General features: G+C 41.8%; 2 protein-coding genes across 2 annotated transcripts; one reads left to right on the top strand and one right to left on the bottom strand.

Annotated features, from left to right (window-relative positions):
- Positions 1-5,805: 5,805 nt before the first annotated feature.
- Positions 5,806-7,709, top strand: LOC111066321 (innexin inx7). The gene is made up of 3 exons (XM_022354830.2): positions 5,806-6,260; positions 6,485-7,197; positions 7,267-7,709. Exons 1-3 carry the CDS (start codon positions 6,027-6,029, stop codon positions 7,625-7,627), a joined length of 1,308 nt encoding a protein of 435 aa, XP_022210522.2. The 5' UTR covers positions 5,806-6,026; the 3' UTR covers positions 7,628-7,709.
- A 6,040-nt stretch (positions 7,710-13,749) lies between these two features.
- Positions 13,750-14,640, bottom strand: LOC111066334. The gene has a single exon (XM_022354851.2). The coding sequence runs from the start codon at positions 14,413-14,415 to the stop codon at positions 13,960-13,962; it is 456 nt and encodes a 151-aa protein (XP_022210543.1). The 5' UTR covers positions 14,416-14,640; the 3' UTR covers positions 13,750-13,959.
- Between the last annotated feature and the right edge of the window lie 3,035 nt (positions 14,641-17,675).

The raw sequence follows: 17,675 nt of genomic DNA, 5'->3' as shown, positions 1-17,675 counted from the left end.
AGGGCAGACCGAGAGCGAGAGTGCGCTCCGCTTGAGTCATTTTAGTTGCTCTCTCCCAGTTATGCTGTACTGATAGAGAGACAGAGAGAGCAAGAGCGAGAGCGCAGCGCGTGAGAGTCGTTCAGGTAACTTGCTCGGGCTGTTATGGGGTGGATCTTGTTTGAGTCGCCACTCAATCTCTCTGCCGCTCAGGCCAGACTTGTGTTTGCTCTTGTTTATGTAAGGCAGGGGAGAGCGAGAGAGAGCGAGAGAGCTCGTGCTAAACATGGCATGTCATAAGCATCGCATCGTCATGGAAGCTGTGCTCCCAAAAAGGGTGACAATTCATTTTAGCGGGGGCTGGGCGGACTGGACGTGGGGAAGGGTGACACACTAGTGATGCTAGGTCCTGGAAATTTGAGCAAAGAACTTGCAGCAGCTGTAGCTAATTATCCTCAGGCACATCACTTAGGTGATGTCTGATGACAGCCAGGAATGTTATTTGTGCGTCAGTCTGGCAACGCCGCCGCTCTTTATGTTGCAACTGCAGCTGAGTTGAGCATCTATGTCGCGCTCCCACTCAGAGACAGCATCCCATATTCCCATATTCAAACTCTTTTGTGTGCTGGTGTTTGTGTTTGCGTTGCAGGGGCAGGGCGAAAGGTTCTTGGAACCCGTCGTGTCGTGCAGTACAATGGTGTTGGTTGTGTGTGGATGCTGGAGCTGTTGGAAGTTGGAGTTGGGGTTGGGGTTGCAGTTGGAGTCAACAAAAAGAGATACACATATGTATATGTACATATAGAGATGGACAGGGAGCGAAACGGATAGAGCGGGAGAGAAAAGTTGAGACAAAGGCTAAGAGAGGATGGAACCCGGCTTTCATTACATTTCTATAGTACCTTTAAAAACCCACACACACACACACACACACACACTGTATACACCCATACAGACACTAGCTGATTATTTCCAACGATTTATTTACCTGTGCGTCCCTTGCATTGAGAATGGAAGGAAACGTGATTAGAGTGACTCTCTCTCCATGGTATACCACATACATTTAGCGGGATTTTTCCCTGAAAGAGTGAGAGAGAGACAGAGTGAGAGAGAGGGGGGCAGAGCCTCGACGACTACCTGTTACACTCGTTCTCGTTGATGTTGCTCTCCTTCTCATTGTTGGTATTTTACCTTTTTCTTTGTCTTCGTTCGTTGCCTGTTTACCTGTTTCTTCTTTATTTCGAGTCCGACACCACGACACCATCCATAAATTCCAAAACCCTGAACCGGACGACCCATCGTTAGCGTTCCAATCCACGAAACCATAAGAACCTATCTTGAGTTTTAAATTAAGAAATCCATTGGCTTATCTACACCATAAATGGTGTTATATATAGTGCATACATAAACATGGACATTTTTTTTTTTCCTTGAGCGTTTATTTGATTGAACAAAATAATTAAAACGTATTCTTGATGTCGTAATAGCTGGCGATAGTCATAGGCACTATTAGTACCAGTAGCTGCTAGAACGCTGATAAGGAATGATAAGGGTGCTCTTTCATGACATCACAGAACTTCAAGATCTCGACAGATCTGTGCAGGAAACTTTTGTAGAGAGTGAGCTAAAGAAAGAGAAACATTTCAGATTCTCACATTTGTAGGTTCTACTATATCAAGACCCTTACAGATCAAATGGGGCAATGTCTAGCTTTCTAAAATCATGGCACCCCATTTTAATGTATTATATTTTAAAATATTCTTTAATGAGATTTCTTGAAGGTTATTATCTCCTAATTCTGCTGTATTTACAATGATTTTATCCATAGAAAATATTCGTTTCCTTTTAGTTATTTTTAGGTTAAAATCGATTAAAACTAAATTAAAGTTTGAAATAGTATAAAATTGTTCTTCTTTATTACTTTTTTATTAAACTCCAAAATATCTTAGAATAAAGTTGTACATTATACCATAATAAACATAGTTCAAAATCCCAATGAAATTCACTTTATTTTAGACCATATTTAACGCTAAATACAAACAGAATGTAATTCAGCTTTCCTTCCTATATCAAAAGCCGATTTAATTGTGATTCAAATTCGATTTAAACTTTGAATTAATTGAGACCAAAGTAGGGCTCTGTTCCAAATTCATTCTGCACTTCAACTCCTAAGTCGACTGTCGACAACTCCATTAGCCATTAGCCGAATTTTTGATCAAAACAGATGTACATACATACATACATATGTATGTAGGTAAATACCGCGCGTAGTGTTGGACAAAACGGGGGGCTAAATCATATGAAATGAGTCCTCCCCATTAGGCGGATGGCAATTAATAATGATTGCCGTCAACAACCTGAGAGCCGAGCCAATAAAAATCAGTTATAAAACCATTAAGTCGATACACATGCGGGCATACGAGCGAGTAGAAGATACATTTGCCGAGACGGCTACTGTCCGGGCTATAAATAGCACCAGAAAAACCGCAACGAACCGAATCAAAAACCAAACCCGAGACCGAAGCCTTAATTGTCTAACGCCCGTGTATAAATCATATGGAATGGCGAATGGGGTCCCTATCACCCACTCTCGAGTTTCTCACACAAGTATGCAAAGTGGAAAATGGTATCGTATGAAACTCGTGCGATTGCAAAAAAAAATGTCCAAAATATATGTGATGGGAACGATAACATCTGGGATTTCTCCCCTCAGTCTGTGATTTGTTTATTTATTGCCCAATTGCCAGATCTTAGTCATCACCAACTGAATGGGGATGAGAAGCCCAAGAAATGTCGGACAATCATACAAGAAAATTCCCCGAAAATTCTCTGCGTCACTATAAAATCAAGCTACGCCTGCGCTTAGCCTGTCTCCATCTCTCTTTGTCTTTGTCTTGGTTTTTGCAGGCCCAACAGAAGAAGCTCTCTCAAGAGCCAGCGCTTTTGAGACTGCAAATGATCCTCTCTCTCTCTCGCTCTCTGTTTGACTACTTATCTTATAGATACTTGGATACACTCGCGTTTTGTTGTGTTTGCCTAATCAATTTCTCGTGTCGGCGTCGCTTTGTGTGCCGCGCCACCATTTAAGCCATCGAATCAAGTTCATTTCGCATACGATTGTCCATTAAGTTCTCTATGAATAATTGGCAACAGGTGGCGTTTACCCCCCCAAAAACGTCTTCGAGGTCATCTTTTTGTTTCGTGTGAAGGGAGGGAGCTAAAAGCAAAAAGGTAAATTAAGGCCCCATTTAAGGCCCCTAAAAATGTGTCTTTCGCAAAGGTCAAAGGCAAAGAAACCGTTGCAATAATATTGTTAATTTATTAAATATTCCATGAAAAAATATGTCTGGATTTGAAAGCAGTATTCATTGCAGGATCAAAATCATTGGAATCTTGGTCAGAAAACAAAAAATGTTTGCTTCCAAAAGCCTAAAAGCAATCTCAGAAATCCCATGAAGACTACTCATCGAAAGTAAGGATAACTCACAGATCAAAGCAATCCTTAGATACCTGGCTCTCTCATTTTGGTATAATCTGTGTGTTGCATTTTTGTAATTGTATTTTGATTGATTTTGATCGCTGATCAATCGCATTCTTCACCCACAGAGGGCATTGTGCAATTTGTATAAAATAAAAGCTCGTACTTTCACTTTTTCAGCAGAATATTGTTGCAACGAATGCGAATTCGAGTACGAGTACGAGTACGAGCACTACTATAGTATCGTATCTGTGGATAGACTCTCGTATTGCTTATGAGGTGTAATTGTATCTGTGGCTGAGGGTAATGTGTTGTTGATCGCCTTGCTTGAATGGTTTGAATTTCAACTTCATTGCGGTTCGCTTCATTTAAATGCGAAATCAATGCGAAAATGCCAACGCAAAAAAAAGATAAATAAATATGTACATATACATATGTACGGGCATTAGGCAATTGTGTTAATGAAGCAATTTCGATTGATATTTGAATATGATTCAATGAACTTTCGCTTAAAACAATTTTCCAATGAAAATCAAGAACAGGAAAAGGCTAAATCATAGCCAGTCAACCATCTAAAAATGTGGCAATTACTAACACGATTTCACTGAGAGAGTGAGCGAGTGAGAGAGTGAAATAGTCACTGTTTATGGTTACGCATTCCCATGCCCATTCTCGGCTCTATCTGTACGGCTGTACGGGTATCTTATCCGGCAGCGTTCGACTCTTAAGCGCTTAAGTAATAAGCACAAAATATGAATTCGTCGTAGTCGCTGAGCTATTTAGATAAGCGTCAGTGAAGATACAGAATGAGATACATACAAAGTATGCTGACACAGATAATGTGGGGATCTCAAAAGTGACATTCCACCCAAAAAAAAAAAACAAAAAAAAAGAAATCAAGAATAATAAAACAAAACGAAATGAAAAAGAAAGCACAAACTCATAAAAAAAAAATGAAAAATGAAGAGCAGACCCTGACTGGTTGTCTGTCTAGGCGATAAGATTGTCATTTCATGGAAGATTAAAGAGCACAGAGACGTATGTAGAGACCTCCTACACCTGTCCCACCAAGAGTCATGCAGTTATGACGAATATCAAAGCTGATATGAAATCTGTTTCAAAGAAAATAAACGAGTAATTCACCATCTTAAGTTTAAGAACAACAGTATATGGCTGTCCGTCACTGATCTGGGTCAACAGCTATGTACATACACAAATATATCCCCCCTCTTTCCATTGGGCCACATTTATCTCACTGTCTGTCCCTCCTCCATCCATTAGCATAGACATCATTGAATCGCAATTGCAGATTGATAGCGGCGGCCCTCTGATGCGTAGAGCTCCAATTTACGGCGGAAATGGAGCTGCAGTGGGTCGCGGGTGATTCACGAGCTATGCGAAGGGAAATTAATATTCATTCTGTCATTCGATTCCACTTTCATCATCGCCTGGAAATGTCCGAAATGTTTCGTATTTCGTGTGCATTCACATCCGTTCGCTTATGGGAAATTTGGTAAAGAAAAAAATCGAAACAAATGGCAAGCGGAGCATCTACTACTAATGACCCTTTCCGTCTGTTTCCATGCGTTTTTTCTGCCAAAAATAAAGTCTTGGTGACTAGTCACAACAATCATAAAATCCAATTCCAAATATAACTACCATTCCTTTGTGTAATTTGTTTTTACGTGGCTCAATGAAATGCTGATCAAAATAAGATTAGTTGAATTAGCTTTGGCCACCACGTCATTGGGCGTTCCAAATTATTTCGGTTCAGTTATTTTCGTTTATGATTCAATCATTCGATGCGGATCAAACGCAGTCACTTTTTTGGGGTTTTTCGTTTGCTACAAATTGGTGAAAGGTTTGTAACCCATTTGTTATCCCATAAAGTACATCATAAATACATATATGTATGTATGTACATATATTTGCCAGAGGAGCTCCTTCATGGCTTTGAGATATATTTATGAGTTGTGGTTATTGATCACCATTTCTTGTTACCTTGGGAACCATTTTTGATCACTCACTTTCGGGATTATGTACTCATTTGTATTATTCTCTTTCGGTTTTCTCTCGCTGAGAAGAAATTTTGATCAGGAATGCCACCTGCAAGCTACATTCTACCCACGTTCTCTGCCTGAGCGAATACTTATCATTCGATAAGATATCCAGTGAGTGGGTACTCGTACGCTCGTACACCCCAAAAACTCAATTAAATAGCCGAGTTGGCTCTTTTGGCCGAAGTCTTATCGAAAGCGGGAGGCTCTTTTGGGTGGGTCTTAGTGCCAAGAGAACTTGGGGCAACGGAGCTCCCTTCCCTTCCTGATAACGGCAATCTGACGCCAACTCTCCCAGGCGGGGCAGTTCAGCGCGTTACCGTAGTCGAAACAGTTTGCAATCCCCGACAGTGTGCGGACAACAGCAACGTTATGAGGAGCTAGCCAGGCCACGACAATTCCTCAGACCAAAAACCTCTCGTTCAATACTCGAGAAAACCCCCTTGGTACTGTAATCGTAATCGGAGCTGAAAGGTGGAACCTAGAACAAGAGATAGATAACAGCGCGGCGCACAATGCTGAACACATTCAGCTCGGTGAGGCAGTACCTCAAGTTCGATATTACGCGAGTGATCATCGACAATATTGTGTTCAAGCTGCACTATCGCTGGACCTTTGTCATCCTGCTGGTGGCCACACTGCTGATCACATCGCGCCAGTACATTGGCGAGCATATCCAGTGCATATCCGATGCTGTGATTGCACCAGTGATCAATACCTTCTGTTTCTTTACGCCCACCTTTACTGTGGTAAGTCCAACACATAAGCCACATGCCAGAAGTCTATATTGGAGTCACCAGTTGACTGGCAGAAGTCTTAATTGGGGTCACCACGGGACTGGTAGAAGTCCCAATTGGGGTCACCAAACGACTGCCAAAAGATATGACCTAGGGCTATCTTATATGATTAACAGACATTTAATATACGGGTGAATAGTTTTGAAAGATCAATAAATATTGCGTTCTATTTTCAGGTGAAGCACTACAACAACACTGCCCTTAAGAATGGTGAGATCTTCTCGCCTGGCATCGGACCGTTCAATAAAAACGAGGATCAAATCAAGCGCCATGGCTACTATCAGTGGGTGCCGTTTGTGCTGTTCTTTCAGGCCCTCTGCTTCTATGTGCCGCACTTTCTATGGAAGAAGTGGGAGGGCGGACGGGTCAAGGCCTTGGTCTTTGGCCTGCGCATGGTCGGTCTCACCAAGTACCTGAAGAATGACAGTCTGCGGATCGGCAAGCTGAATATACCATCGATGGCGGAGGCCGATGAACGGATAAAGGATATTCGTCGCACAATGATCGATCGCATGCGATTGAATCAGTCGTGGGGCGCACATTTGGTATTTGCCGAGGTGCTCAATCTGGTAAATCTGCTGTTGCAGATCACCTGGACGAATCGCTTTCTGGCCGGTGAGTTTCTCACGCTGGGTCCGAAGGCCGTGCACTCACGATGGGTGGACGAGATGAATGCCTTGGATGTGGTCTTCCCCAAGGTGACCAAGTGCAAGTTCTTCAAGTTTGGCGCCTCCGGATCACTGCAGGAGCACGACACCCTCTGTGTGATGGCCTTGAACATCATGAACGAGAAGATCTATGTGATATTGTGGTTCTGGTATGCCTTCCTGCTGATTGTCACAGTTTTGGGTCTCGTCTGGCGACTCCTAACGCTTTTCTTTTACAAAAAGTGAGTATCCCTAGAGCCCCGTATACCCTTAGCCCTTAACTCTTTTGACAATTCCCATGCATTTTATAGCTTGACCTTTACCCGCTGGTCGCTGTACTGGGCCAAGCCGGGCAGAGTGGACGAGAACGAGATCGCTGCGGTGATCGACAAGTGCAACTTCTCCAACTGGATGTTCCTCTTCTTTCTGCGCACCAACCTGTCGGAGTTCCTGTTCAAGAAGATCATCTATCATCTGGCCAGCGAGTTTCCCGATCCCGATCGCGACAACGACATCAATGCGTATCGCGATCGTGTACCCCACTATCCGGACATTAGTGGCCTGGACACAACGGATTCGCCCCTGCTGCATCTGCGCCATTCGGCCAATCCATCCACGCCTACCCACCAGCTTCCATCGACGTCAGGCATATCCACTAAACAGCCCGTCTGAACCTGAAGACGAACCAAAATAATTTATTCACTTCGATTAAAGCTAGGCAATTAATAATTTCAAATTCTGTTTTTTTTTTATTATTTTAAATATATTTACTTTTAAGCGTATGCAATTTTTGTGTTGTTATTTTGGGCAACATAACAGGTTTTGTATCTGTTCAAAATGGACGACAGAAAAACGGTAATATTTCAATTTGAAAATTACAAAAAAAAAAAAAAAACCAGACACCTCCAGTCGCGGTGGACTGGGGGGGACTGTGTAACGTGGGCGTGGCGTGGCAGTGGCTGACAGTTTTGTGGTTTTGGTGACCCACTTTATGGCCTGCTCCGATGCGGTTTTGAAAGTGTCTCCCCCCAAAGCAATGGGGGCCCTGCCCAGTTAAGCTTTTTAATGGATGATATGTGCTTTGGAAATTTCAATGGATTCCCATCAAGAAGATATCCAGAGAACAAGAGATATTGTACTATGATTTCCCATAGAATGTAAGCCTAAATAAATACAAATAATCGTAGAAGTAAAGGCAAATAAAGCGAGGAGATACCCAATAAAAGTAGAACTGATCCACAGATTAAAAGATAATTGTACACAAAGATAAGAACACCTTTCTCATGTCTTTAATACTCTCTGAAGACACTTATCCCTGTTTGCCAGACACGTAAATCCATATAAAGTCATAAAATCTATACATATCTAATGGTACCAGTCGCTGTATGCTGTGTGTTAAAACCAATTAGTTTGAGAAGCCTCTGGTCTGACACATTTTTGCACTTACTTTTGGCAAGTATTTCCAAATGCGATGACGACTCTTGCGCCATACGCGTCGAGGTGTAATGGCAGGCTAGTTATGACACCTGCTTAGCACCAAGTCTATAGATGTCGACGAGACATTTGGACATTCGAACATTCGAATCTCCTGAGAAGTTGATTTGATGACAAGATTTCGCTTTGATAGTTTGCGGTCAATGTTAACCGGATTGGAATGGATTGGATTGGCTTGGGGATTGGTATTGGAATTGGAATGGGTTCGGATTGGATTGGATTCGATTGGTTTGGTTTCATTTCGTTTAGCTTGGGTTCATTTCATTAATTTGGTCATGCAAAAGTTCAACTTTCGAAACTGTCCAAGTCCAATACGGGGGGGCCCAACACAACGACAGACATCAAGAACGAGAACAGAAAAAAGAACTGGAGATTGAGAGCCGATCAGGTTTACGATCGTATCTTTTGTCTCTGCAGACCGTGTCTCTGTTCTCCTTTTTGGGTTCTCTGTTCGTAACGAATCGAATCGAATCGAACGCGCCTGTGTGCATATCAAGTGACTTCTTTCTTTCGTTTGCCTTAAGATCCCCAACAAAGCAGAAAGCAAAAAGCAAAAAGCAGAAAGTCAGCTCCTCGAATACTACAAGTATATCAAATACTCGTCATAAATAATGTGCTCAGCTTGCCTCTCTGTTATTCACTAATCATCGTGGAGTCCTCTGACTATCCGAAGATGTCTGGGTATAATGTTTAGAGCTGCATACATATGTTGATTTTAACCAATAGATTTGCAACGTGAGTGGAAATTATAAAAATTATATCTTAAACAATTATGGATTATAAATATGTACCCATATTTTATTTTTTATATGTATCATATACATATGTATTGAAAGAAATATTTTTATTTAAATATTTAAATTTATCACATTTAATTTAAATATATATATATGTATGTTATATTTTATTTATGTATTTTAAAGTGTTTTGTATTTCGATTCAAAGACTTAAAATTAATTTAAGTTTAAATCAAAGTGATTTCTATCTAATTTTATATATTATATTTAATATATTTGTGTGTGTTCTTTTTACTATGACAATTCCTAAGCCTGTGCTATATATTTTTATGCTAAAGAAATATTTAATAAGTTTCGACTTGATAATTTCGATTAAAGAATTCATAGAATATTATGCGTACTCATGATTAAACAGCTTTCAAATGGAGCTACTTTTGATAGCTTCAAGGATACTTCTGAACTTCTACAATCTAATTAGTATTCAGTAATAATCGCTTACTTATAAATACATACGTACGTTGTATTATGCAATTTAAGTTATATTTCTGCTAACGAACCATTTTTTTATGGATTACCTATAACAAAGAGTCGTCCTATCATCAGGAGTTTTCGTTGTGGCATAGAGTATTCCATCTGTGCCACTCTTCAATCTGTTTCTTTTTTTGGCATTGTTGTTTTCTTTTTAATTTTTCTCGATTTTTGTTGCTGCTAGTGAATGACCGTTAACATTTATGAGATCGAATTTGGAGATCGAAGTGGTTTTTTTTTCTTGGTTGTTTCTCGGTTTCTCGTTTTGGGGCATCGCTCAAGATTACGTCTGTTCTGTCTTTTGTACTATTAAGTTGTCTTTTGCAGCTGAGTTTAAGATCATTTCGATTGGACTTAGAGGGAGGAGAGAACGAGAGAGAGAGAGAGAGAGTGAGATCGATCCCAAGGCAATTTAATTAAAGATGCGAAGACAGCGGGACTACCTTCAATTATCCAAATTGATGCGACAATTAACACTCTTGAACTTTTGCGTCTGTCTCTAATCGAGAAATATTGGAGGATGACCTATAGAAGGGGTGGGGTGGGTTGGGGTGGGGCTGAGAATTTGTTGCCAATAAATTATATGCAATTGGGACACTTGTTGCATACATTTTGCCATCCCAATCTTGGCATGCAAATTTATTTCAATTGCATTTAATTTGTGCGGATTAGCAGACACTAAGACACAAGGTGGCGGTGGCGGGTGGGGGTGAGGGAGTGGGGGGGGGGGGGAGTCCCTCCGGGCCTCCCAATTACGAGTCCCAATTTATAGCGATTTATTAGCAATTTAGAAACGTTGAACTGGGGCCCGCTGCCGCCTCATTTGCTATTCGAATTTTGACATATTTTGTTGCAGCTTCCTTCCACGTGATTCGCCGGATTACATATACTAATTGCTTTGGGGGAAAATGGGGTTTATGGCGTTTCAAGGAATGTAAAAGATTGGCATGTACATATTATGTTGGATATGGTGCAGGAAAGTTATATGGAATGCAGCTAAATACGATTATAGGAGTAGAGTAGCTCATCAGGGATACATATGACAGAAAATATACTGTAAAAGATAAAAATACGGTAGAAGATATTTTATAAATATAAAATAGACAGAGATACAGAAAGGGTAGAAAACAGGCTCTGAGAACTCATTGATATAAGCAGACAAATATTAAATGAAATATCCAAAAACATTTAGGGAATAATTTGTAAAATGGAGAGGAAAGTTGCAGTTAAAGCAGGAAAACTTATGGGAAATTATTGAGATAAGATGACTGTAATAGATGGATGAAAATTTAGTGGAGAACAAAGTGGAGAACAAAGTGTCAAAATTGTGGGAGAATATATATGTACATATACTGTATGTACATATGTTAATGTGATTGAAAGTGAAATGAGTAGACAGGATACAAAGGACTCAGAGCGTAGACATGCTTAGTGTGAGCTTTGGGGGAATAATACATACATATATTTCTAAGACTAATATAAGAATAAGATTAAGAATATTCTGTGGATATAAAATGCTAAGATATCATGCTTCTCTTCTCTTGTGCTTTATAAATATTGTAAGTTAATGTTTAGAAATTTACTCTGCTGCTTAGAGTTCGTAGAAAGTCAATGTCTCTCTCTCTCTCTGTATCTACGATTATGTATCGGTGGTTAAATGACAATTAATTTCTGGTTATTGCGTTGTCCTTAGTCCTTAGCCAACGTGTAAGCTTTTTGGGGATTTACAAGCGAAGCTGAGCCCTCCCCCAACAAAGAAATTGCGTGTGAATAACCTTCATTGCGTCGTTTACAATTTGGGTGGAGGGGGGTATGGAAACTGTCGGTTCTTTGTGTCCTTTGTGTCGTCATAATTTCGTGTCCTTGCTTCCGCGAATGACGCCAAAAAATTTCCATCCACAAAAAGCATAGGTCAGTGCGAGTCGAGTGGAATGTGGAGTGGAATTTGACTCAGTTGAGTGAAAGTTAGAACCAGGAACAGGAAGTAGGAAGTAGGAAGCAAGAACAAAGGATAAACTCTCTCTCTCTCTCTGTTCATCTCTCTCTCTGTATCTCTATCTCTCTCTCTGTTTATGTCTCTCTTTGGCTGTGTACTGAGAGATCAACCCCCGGACTAATGACGCAGCAGCCTCATAAAAACAGATTTCATAGAAAGCGGACGGACCCAAAACATCATCCCATCATCCGAAATTCGTTTTCAGATTCAGGTTCAGGTTCAAATGTTTATGCTCGGGGTTGTCCCTTCTCGGGGGTTGGTTATTCCACACGGTCCGCTCTCTGGGACCCTTCATTGGTGTGTGTGTGTTTTGTGTGGCAGGCATGTGGCACGTTTCGTATGTTGGAAATTTACGAGAATTTTCCAAATGCTTGTTGTCTGTGTCTGTTGTCTGGTCTGGAGTTTTGTTTTGTGTCTCGTCTGCATTTCTTTTATTCTCATTTGTGGCTATTTTGGTTGTGCTTGGCAGTGACCTTGAGCATCATCGCATCGCATCGCTTATGCTGTTGCCTGTTGCCTGCTGCCAGATCTGCTGTCTTCTATTTTATTCAGCATATGTATGTACATATGTATGTACCTATGTACCTGTCTCTCTTCCCCTAGATTTCCAGCATCAACACATCTCATCTTTTTGCCCTTCGCCGATCCAACAAAATTCTATTTACACATCTTGTGTCTATCAGCTAAAATGTTGTTAACCTTTAGCTTCATAGATTTTTATATAAAGTTGTTATTTACATACATATTTAACACATGTATGTATATATGTACTAATATTGCACAATCACAATCGGTAGAATGTACTTTTTGGATTATTTGAAAACCAGAAACCAGAGACTACAAAAAATGGAAGCGGCATACCAATATTTATAAGTATTTGAAAGAATAAAGAGTCTTTTCCTGACTACACGCTGCCACCGACATGGCAATGTTAGATTTCAATTTTTTTTTTTCCATCTGAATATTAGCTAAAAAAAAACATATGTGGTGTATGTAATATTATTTTTCTGTTTTTCCATTACAAATCTTCAAACCTTTGGGCACGGCAGATAAGGGATACAGTGGGCGAGGAGAGGGGGCAATTGTGTCAGTGGGAAATGCTGATAAATAATCGACTCGTAGCGATTAGAATACGTTGTCGACCGCATAGAATCTTTGCATCGATCTCTCTTTCCTCTCTGCCCTGGTGTTGGGGTGTGGATGTCACAGAGATCGGTGGCCATGCCGCTTGTCGCCTGCCGCCAATGATAGCGCCTCAAGGCGCTTTCAATTTATACAATTACGCAACAGTCCGGCTCCGCTCGGCTCGGCTCGGCTGGGCTATTTGTCCGCACTGTTCATCCAAATTATTATGGGCGCTTATGGAGCCTATTGGGGGATTATGTGTGGGCGGAGCGGAACAATGCCTCAGGTTGCCTTCTTTGTGCCTTTAATCGACCGGCCGCAAATTGCGCTGGCTTAAATGATCTCTAGCTCAATTGCCAAATGGAAGAACGTCAAATCCAATTCCGATTGATGATTGCGGAGGTCAGTCGATTGACAGACTGAATCTAATCTCTCAAAGGCAAGCCGAGAACAGTCTTCGAGAAGTGTGTCACAAGAGGCAAAATAGCCAAGGTATTGCTGCATTTATGCCTCTAAAATGGGATTAATATAACTAAAGAATTCCAATACACATACATATGTATATGATAAATTTATTTAATGAATGGAATTGGCAAACGAAACTTTATCCAAATAGATATTATATCTTCAGCTAGGGCATTGGATTTAATGGGGTATGGAATAGGGTATGCACATGGGCATAATGATTACTTAGTTCTGTGATTTTGGAGTTGCGCAAGCGTAGCGCAAGAGAAACAGAGAAAAATATATAGAGAGAGCGAATCCATCGCTTCGATCGATCCCATTGTTGTTCCTCAGTCCAAGCGTTCCTCGCTTTTTCTCTTTCTCTCTGGTCAAGTTTTGAGTTGCGCTCAAAGTGTGTGTTCCAATGCCAAAGCGTTCCCATGCCCCAAAACAAATTAAATATACATCTGTGGGGTTTCTCTATATATATGTTTTGTGTGTGTTTGTCTCTCGACTTTACTTTGTTACAACTTAAAAATTACAAGCTTAGGTACTACGAAAAAAAAAAACGATGCACAACGTGTAGAAGCAGCGTAAACAGTGTAGCTTCTTTGTTCGCGATCTCTCTCTCTCTCTCTTTTTTTTCTGAGTTTGGCAGAGACTCTCTACTCTCCACAGCTTCAGCGTTGCCAGATGAGCCAGAGCACAAACATCAGGCCGGCCACACCCCATTTACCGTTGCCAAAGGGCCTCGTCAGCTGGGAAACGGCGCCATTACACCCATCCGAGTCGCAGGTATAGATGCAGCTGCGATAGTCCATGCGGTCACCCTTGTTCCGCACGTATTCACAGTAGTTGCCCAGATCCTTGGAGCTGCAGAAGCGCTTCGCACCAACGCCGCCCTCGAAGCGGCCGACATGCTTCACACAGAACTGGGCCCCATGGACGCTGGAACAGTTTTGGGGCACGATGTCCGGCTGATCGTACCGCTCGAACCACTCGCCGCACTGGAAGGGATGCTCCGTGTCGCTCGTGTCGCACACATAGCACTCGATGGCCTCCCCAAAGGGAACCAGGCACAGGCACAGGCAGAGGCAGAGCAGCGATGCGATCCACCACTGGGACAGCGATGACATTCTCGATTGCCTTCGATTGCACAATGCTACGGGCAGGGGGGCTGAGCAGGGCAGGGTGGGGGAGTGCGCTGCGCTGCGCTGGTTGCTTGGCGTGACGTGAATTGACGTGACGGAGACAACAACAACAACAACAAAATCAGCAGCGCTCGTTCGTTTTTTTGGGAGAATCGTAGTCAGCGTCGTCAGCAAATGCCAGGTTTGAACTGTGTACTGAAGCGCTGTTTCAACTTCATTTCCGTTCGTTTCACGTGTCGCTGCGTGCCTACCTCAGCTCTGAAAGAGAATGAGCGAGAGAGAGAGTGCGCCCAAGCGGGCCTAGGCAAGGTGTATTGCCCAGAAGGTGAGGCGGCTTTCCCCGTACTGGAGTTGCAGTTTTTGTAAGGTACTCCATCAGTACCGCGTCCCTGCATCCTGGTTTAGGTGTCTGCCAAAATATAGGCAACTATCCAGAGCAGGGCACTCTGGCAGTGCCGTACCCTATGTGTGTGCACCGTGGGATTATGGTGGCTTGGTGGCCGCTCTCTCCAGCGCTGGCTCTCCCACTGCTTGCTTGAGCTGCTTTGTTTGTTTGGTTTTTGTTTCGAGGGGCAAAACCGGTTGCCAAGCACCCAGCCAGCTCCCAAAAGCAGTCCTACTGCTGGGGCTATGAAGGGTTAAGGCTAGGGCATTCATTCTTGCATCCTTTTCTGGCCCCCTGGTTATCGGTGTGACTTGTCCCCCAGAAACTTGTTGTGCAGCCAGCAACAGGTATATAATAATCCGATTGAACACAATCAAAACGAATGCAAACAATCAAACACAGAGAGAGAGAGAGACAAAAAGAGACAGACGGGGCCCAACATTTTTGGTTCTTTGTTTTCCCCTGTTGCTGTTTTTCGGTATACCCAGTACTCGTGGAGTACAAGAGTATATTGTATAAGTCATACATTCATATGTATATGTAAATAAATATATTCATAATCAGCAAGAATTAACACCCTCAGAGTCACATCCATTAATTCCATGCCGAGACGTAACCCACTGTATTCATGCCCAATCGACGGAGGGGCACTGCTGCATGAAATGCGACACGTACCATGTATAACCGAAACGGTCACGCACGAAGCAAAGCTTGCCATGAATATATTTTTTAAGTTTCTTTGATTTTTCTATGTGTGTTTTCAAGAATAGGTAATAGTGCAAAAGCGTTCATCGAATATGCAATTAGCGTGGTATCTTTTTAGTCGTAATGTCAGCAATAGCCTCCTGTGCTATGCCATACTTGTTCTTTATTGGAATTTCGGTATTCTTCTTTACTTGTTTTTGGTGGAGCCACCCAAACGAGGGCATTCAACTTATATCCACGGTGCTCCATTAACTGCTTCGACAGCGAGAGCCAATGCCATTGTCAACCGATCGACCCGAGAAGACTCCACTCGCCACAGCCCACGCCTTTCAAAGCCAGTTTTCTTTCCACTGGGTACCCTGGGGGATTGGTTCAAAGTGACCAAGAGATTGGTACAAGCCAATACATTCTCTCAAGTGGATTCATGGCGATGCAATGGCCACTTGTGCACCCGTGTTTCCACCCCATAGATCTTTCTCTGAACGTGATCGTTAAGGATGCTTAATGAACAGAAAACCACTCGTTTTCACCCCATGAAAACCCATAGAGTAGCACAGCGGTGGAGGGGGCAAGTCAAGTATGTGCGAGGGAATCGAAAGATGTACATAGTTTCCAGAAAATTCTTAAGGATCAGCGATCGCATGTTGAAAGAACATCAGGCTAGAATTAAGCGTTTGAAAACGAATAAAAATCATGCGATTGGCCAAAAAGATTCTCGTAAATTTATGTTTACCAAAATAGGACTATAAATTTAAAACAATATTCAACTAAAAATCGAACTCATTAATTAACTAGCAAACTTTCGATGACGGCATCCTGCAGCTTAGTATAGTCTGCGTCTGCCTCCTCCTAGTTCTCCGTTTCGTCCCCCTGCTCCTCCTCCTCGTTTTCCTCGTTTCCCTCGTTTTGCGCCCGTTTTAGCATTCCAGTTGATGATTAGTCTGACCATTTGTATTAGATCCATGCCATAGACTACGATGAGAATAGGGCATGCGAACAGCATTACCAACCACCAAATATTGACGACAACCCCTAGTATATCTGGACGTACTGCCGGTAGCGTTCGGAGATAGTCCCAGGCCTGTTCCATCATTTCAGTAAATAATTCAATAATCGTTGGCTCTTGTTCCGGCGGTGGGTTGAACAAATTGGCAATTCGTCGATAAAACGCCATAACGAGTAACTTTCCGAAATATAGGAACAGATTTTATGGGAATATATTTTTAAATTTTATTCTCACCTCTTGACTTGTTTTTCCCCAGATCTCAGTAGGGAATAATCATCTCTCTACAGGCTAGCATGAAATTGTTTACAGTCGCCTACTTTACTCACATTTTATGATTATTCAAAACACATTTCCGAACATGAACTTCCGAACATACTTATATGGATTCCATAGTGCCATAAAGCCAAGTCCCAGTATGGAGTTTCGCGATAACCCCCACCCACCCGACCCAACAAATGCAGAAAAAAACAAATTTTGTGTGTTTATTTATCCCGAATACTCGTATATTATTATTCATTAATTGTCGAAAAGATCATCGATTTCTTCGTCTTGTTCCTGTGGACGGACACTGTTTTGGCAACGAAGAGACATTCTTTCATTATCGATTCAAATAACAGTCATTAAATAATTATCCTTAAATATTTATTAAATATTATGAATTTTGTTAATTTTTGTTGTTGTATATTTCCCTTTATAGATAAGTATATCCCCGCAGATCTTCTAACAGAAAGGGAGCATTATTTTTAGAACATTAAGATCGTTTGCTCTGCTGCCTACGTGACGAATACTGGCGGACATTGACGATCCTCCAGATACAGAACAGCACAGAACAGATGTTGGAAATCTCTCGAATGTGAGTGTTTGCTATATATAGCACTTGGCGGATGCTGCATGGGGCAATGCAATGGATGGTTCTATGGTTCAAGTACACCCCATATTTGACTCCTTTTGATCTCGACTCTTTCTAAAGCGTTTCCATATTTGCTGACAGTGCCAGCCAGCCAGCCAGCCAGCCAGACATACATATGTATGTATGTATGTATGTACATTTTATGTCATAAAAGGAAGCTGCAACCATCTCCCCCACCTTCCCACTCTCTGCTGCTGTACTCTTTTTTCCCCCCGACACTCCATCAGGGAAGCAGACCA

Source organism: Drosophila obscura, unplaced genomic scaffold (assembly GCF_018151105.1).
Source record: "Drosophila obscura isolate BZ-5 IFL unplaced genomic scaffold, ASM1815110v1 contig_165, whole genome shotgun sequence".
In the NCBI taxonomy this organism is placed as follows: domain Eukaryota; kingdom Metazoa; phylum Arthropoda; class Insecta; order Diptera; family Drosophilidae; genus Drosophila; species Drosophila obscura.
Note: the sequence above shows the minus strand (reverse complement) of the source record. Positions and strands in the feature narration are given on the sequence as shown.

What these genes read in the sequence shown, in the direction of transcription:
- LOC111066321 (XM_022354830.2), top strand. Translation starts at nt 6,027, where the DNA reads ATGCTGAACACATTCAGCTCGGTGAGGCAGTACCTCAAGTTCGATATT. An exon ending in TTACGCCCACCTTTACTGTG is followed by an intron (nt 6,261 to 6,484) that starts GTAAGTCCAACA and finishes TTCTATTTTCAG; the next exon opens with GTGAAGCACTACAACAACAC. An exon ending in ACGCTTTTCTTTTACAAAAA is followed by an intron (nt 7,198 to 7,266) that starts GTGAGTATCCCT and finishes TGCATTTTATAG; the next exon opens with CTTGACCTTTACCCGCTGGT.
- LOC111066334 (XM_022354851.2), bottom strand. Translation starts at nt 14,415, where the DNA reads ATGTCATCGCTGTCCCAGTGGTGGATCGCATCGCTGCTCTGCCTCTGC.